Source organism: Gavialis gangeticus, unplaced genomic scaffold (genome assembly GCF_001723915.1).
Source record: "Gavialis gangeticus isolate Ggan-Ray unplaced genomic scaffold, GavGan_comp1, whole genome shotgun sequence".
NCBI lineage: Eukaryota > Metazoa > Chordata > Crocodylia > Gavialidae > Gavialis > Gavialis gangeticus.
Genome location: NW_017728981.1, coordinates 1,428,369 through 1,433,345, shown reverse-complemented (window position 1 = coordinate 1,433,345; position 4,977 = coordinate 1,428,369). Strand labels below are relative to the sequence as shown.

The window sequence follows — 4,977 nt, the reverse complement described above, 5'->3', positions numbered from 1 at the left end:
CCCCCTTCATCCTCTCCCCCTTTTCCCAGCTTCCCCTGTCTTGCGGGCTGGAAATGGTACAGTCCTCTTTCCAGCCGGCTGGCAGCTCGGTGGATGTTGCTAGAATGTAAAAGCATCAGCGGAGGCTGCAGCGACTGCATCCAGCCACCCTACGACCAGGCAGACACCGACCAGGCGTGACAGGCGCTCCCTCTCCCCGGCTCACCCCGGCGCAGCCCAGGAGTCTGCGTCACAAGCAAGGCACCATGACTCAGGGGAAGGTAGGTTGGGACCCCAAATGCCAGGCTGATGTCTCTAACCCTCCCCCTCCCTTGGCCCAGTTTTGCTGGGGAAGGGGAGCAATACTGAAGCGTTGCAACGTGGCAGCGAGCTGGGCATCCCTATGCTGCCTGCCTGCGTGACACGGGTAGCCGAGGGGGTTTGGCAGGGAAACGCCAGGGAGATTTGCATGATCAGGGGGTGGTCGTTTTGATGCAGACCCCCATCCATGCCGGATGGCTGCATCGCTGCTATTTGATTATTCTTCTTCTGGCTTCAGCATCTTGGCCAAGAAGGAGAGGGCATCCGAATCTTTCACCCCCTCCCCTCTGGCTCCGAATTTTTCTCTTCCCCTGCAAGATGCCATGGTAACACAGCATCCACCAGTTGCCAATAGTGGGTGTTTCCCCCATCCTCCCTGCTCCCCATCCTGGATGATTTTGGGCTACGGTGTTCTCCAGCTGAATTCTGTTTTCAAGGGTTTCCAGAGCCTTGCGCAGGCACGATGCACTGTAACCGTAACGGCCAAGTCCACGGCTGCTCGGATGCAGACAATTGCCAGACACCGTGTTATCCCTGGGCTGGTTACATAAGCCTGGTGTCCGAGGGTTACATCATCAGACTGACCAGAGCTAGGACAAAGCAAGTTACCCCTGTTCTGGCTGCTATATCCGTGTGCAAGGGTGGTCCTTCATAGAAAGGGGATGAGACGTGGCTGGTATTGCAGTTGGTAACACTCGTGGAGCATGGCGGGGAATCTGTGTGGGAGAGGATAGATACCAGGCTCTGTTTCCTGTTTCCTCTTGCACCAGAGACGGTTGCGTCATCCCATTCAACAACCATTTTGCAAGGACTTTTCCTTCATTCGTCACCGTCAGCCTCCTTCTTCCCTGCGGACTGAGGTCATTTTTGCCCTGGCATACGTGGCGTTGATGCAATGTCTGGGATTCAGCAATGGCAGACACAGGCCACGTTCGGTGGATTTTGCCCAGCCGCTGATTGGCCCGTGTTCATTAAATCAGCCGGTGACGGACCGGTAGTGGTCTCACCTAGCAAATGATGGCTGTTTGCTGAGGCCAAGGGGCCTGTGGTTAGTCCCAAGCCAAATGAGCGGCAGGTTGAATTGGTGCAATCAGCAGTGGGTTTGTATTGGTGTATTTATTTGGCCCCTTTGGAGTTAACTGGTGTGCATTTTGGAGGCAGCCATAATAATATGTGGCTGGGCCAAAGAACGGGGTGGTTTAAACTGAGAGGGCTCCATTCATACCTGCTTTGCCCTTTATGGGTGTGTTATCGGTGTGTGTGTAGGTACAGGTGCATCCTGGGTTTCTTTGCAGTTTGGTAGTATTTGTGAACTCCTTTTGCTCTCTCACACGGCTGCCATAACACTGCTCTCATAATACCTAGTTCTTACCTAGCACTTTTCATTCATGCATCTCTGTCATGCTGCGGTGGGAAAGACGCTATGCGCGGTTAGATCCTGCCCAGGTTTCCTTCCTGCCTATGGTAGTCTGTTCAGGGCCGCCGTGCACTTTCAGCTGTGGTGGCGTAAAACAGGACAAAGCTAACGGTGTCACTCGACTGACAGCACAGATGATCCCCGTGGCCCGTTTTAGTTCTCCACTTGTCGTTCTGCTTATTTTCTTTTCAGTTTTGCCTGATGGGCCACTTCTCTAGCCTTTCATCTGGGTGCAGCTGTGTTGAGTTTAAAGCAAAAACAGGGTGTAGTTGCTGGAGTGTCTGCAATGGGATCAGGTTGGGATCAGGTTGCAAGAAAGGATTAATTCCATCAATTAACATGAAGTAATATCCTGTCTAATCCTGGCTCTCAGAGGGAGGGAGGGGTAGAGTGGCTATGGTATGTTGCTGCAGCTCCAGAGGCACGAGTGGGTTCACGCCCTCCTCCAAAGGTTGATCCAGCTGTAAGTGGTGTCTGGGAATCGAGAAGCAGCAGGACACGATGGTGACTGCATCGCTTCCTTGTGTGGCATTGCCTGCAGAAACTGTGCTAGCCTGAGGGTCTTTTGGGGACCTGGAGGACGGCAAGGACAAGATGAGAACCATTCGGCTCACAGCCTTTGGCCCAACCGTATTGGACTTGGTGGGCATCAAAATGGATGTGGGTGCCTATATGCGATTTTGTTTCCCCCTGCTCAAGTCTGTGAAGAAAACAATGCAGCTACTTCTGTTACACACCGTCATCTGAGCCCTAACACTAGGTCATATAAGGCAGCAAGAACTGCATCAGTTGTTTGCCAGGGACTTGAGCAGGGAGGAATCAAATCTCTTCGGGGCCCACATCCACTTGGACGCCTGCTAACTGGAATAGGATCTGTCCATTTGAGTCTACTTTTAAATTTACTTTGGTTGGGGAAGAGTTTCTTCTGTGGATCCCCTTGCAGGCTTGGCCCTGTTTGGAAATGGCTTGGGGGTTCTCTGGACCATGGAAAGGTGCTTGGCGCAGCAAGATACTGGGGGATTTTCAAGGTAGGCACCTAAGATTTAGATGCTTTTTTCAGAAGGAAGCAAGGGGAAAATTCTCTCCGCCTGTTAACACAAGTGCGGGTTTCATCTGCCTGCATCCATCCCAGGGTAAGCATTTGATAAAGGCCAACCGGGTATTTCCTCAGCCTCCAGGTGTGTGTTATATCAGGATAGTTGTACATCTGTCCCTTCTTGATCCTGGTTTAACATGAATGGACTAGATGTGACCTCCCGAGGTCCCTTCCAACCCTAATTTTCCATGATTTTATAAATCAAGATCACAGCATTATCTAGCAAACTCCCAGTGTCTGCCTTCACCTCCTGCTCTGATTTGTGCCCAAGCGCACACAAAATGTGGATGCTTGATGTGGGAGTTGCAAGCTGGCATCCTGTAGCCTGCACAAGGCAGGATATCTGAATGAAGGGACACAGCGTTTGCTCCTGGCTGTGCTTGTTTGCCAGAAAAACACTTGTCAAAATGCATTTGGCCTGGTCCCATCTGAGAGTAGGACTCACTGGGGAGAGGGGTTCACTAAGGCAGTGTTTCCCCACCTTTTCCGACCCAAGGCCACGCTTACGTTCATAAACATTTTCCGCGGCACACCATCCTCATACATGTGGCAGCTCGTTGTAGCTCAGTGCCGTGGCAAAATTCAGTGGCACGCCTGTTCATTTTTGATGGCACGCTTTTGCACCATGGCACGCTGGTTGGGAACCACTGCTCTCGGGTCTCGATGCTTCACAGTAGGGAAGCTCCTTGAGCTCTTCCTTCAAATTCAGCCTTCAAGTCTGACGACATGGGATAACACCAGATTTATGAAGGTGTTTTGGCAGTGAAGATGGAGACAGGTGGGTGACATGTCTAATTCCCCTGGCTTTGGCAGCAGTGAGGCACTTAGGAGCATTTGAACATCCCAGGAGTCCGGGCTGCCTGCTTTAACCCACTAGACCCCACTCCAGAGACAGGACAGAGCCGAGTAAAAGGAGTGGAGGGGTCTGCAGGGAACAAAGTAATGCTCACTCCACTCAGCCGCAGGCCAATGGGTGCCTCTCCATAGACTCCAGGCAGCGCCGGTGGGCCCAGTCCGGGGGTGACTTGGCACCTGTGACCTGCCGGCAGCAGGATGGGTCTCGCCTCCTGTCCGTCTGCTCTGGGTGTTGTAACCTCGCTCTCTCTGCCATGCAGCTCTCCGTGAACAACAAGCCTCCCAACTCCAATGGGCAAGAAGACAAGAGGGACAATGCGGTGGCCCCCTCAGCACCCCCCAGCTACGAGGAGGCAACGTCAGGGGAAGGAATGAAAGCGGGGGCCTACCCCACTCCGCCTTCAGTGCCGCTCCATCCCAGCTGGGCCTACGTGGACCCAAGTGAGTTTTCCCTCCCCTTGCATTGCTATGAGATCCTGGATGCTGACTTAGTGTCTTGAAGATGCTGAGGTGCAGAGAGATGGGACAAATTGGTGGTAGAGCCAGGAGTCCTTGTGCATCCATCCTACATGAGCAAACATAGTCTCCACTCCCTCCCACAGCCAGGGCTGGAATAAACCCATAGAGACCCTATTTCTTTTCACAGCTGGGTCCTGTCTTCCCTACCCATCCCACTCCCTCCCATATTGGGGAACAGAACCCAGGACTCCTGGCTGCTAGTCTCTTGCACTAACCACTAGCACACGCAACCTCCCAGTGCTGGGGATAGAGCCAAAGTATCCTGACTCATAGTAATACTCCCTTTGGCTTCCACTCCTCTCTTTGCTGCTTGAAGTGACACCACTGATGTATCTGCCAATATTGACTGTGCATCTGTGCGGGGTTTGAACTCAGACTATCTCTAGGGTTAAAAATGCCCCCCACCCCCCAGCTGGGCACGATTGCTAAATTTACCCCAGCTGGCTCTTGCGGCCACAGCTGATTCCTAAGTACACAAATGGCTTTTCTCTCCCAGGATAGCCTGTGCAGCCTCCATGTGGGCCTGGCAGAGGGAACAAAGGTCTGACTATGAGCTGGCCCCTGACTCAGGGAAAATGCTGCAAGCAGGGAGAATTCAGGATCCAGCCAAACCCTGGGGAGGATGGGCAGGGGCTCTGCAGTGCCCGCTCCTTGTTCCACTGGGCATGCTGGAAAGGGTCCCGTGGGGCTTCTTCAGCCTGCTTCCTCCTCCCCTGGCTGCCCCAGGCAGCTGGGGAGGTGGGCAGGGAGCCCATGGCTGCAGAGATGGAGAGAGACTGTGCAGAAGAGA

The 4,977-nt window shown here is 53.3% G+C and overlaps 1 protein-coding gene across 1 annotated transcript in view; it reads left to right on the top strand.

Moving 5' to 3' along the window:
- Nucleotides 1–29: 29 nt before the first annotated feature.
- The window catches only part of FAIM2 (Fas apoptotic inhibitory molecule 2), a 29,729-nt gene continuing 24,781 nt past the window's right edge, over nucleotides 30–4,977 (top strand). Inside the window, exons 1-2 of the mRNA XM_019511414.1 lie at nucleotides 30–260; nucleotides 3,929–4,109. Of these exons, the coding sequence (XP_019366959.1) occupies nucleotides 246–260; nucleotides 3,929–4,109 (196 nt within the window). The 5' untranslated portion in view covers nucleotides 30–245. The remainder of the gene's footprint in view (nucleotides 261–3,928; nucleotides 4,110–4,977) is intronic.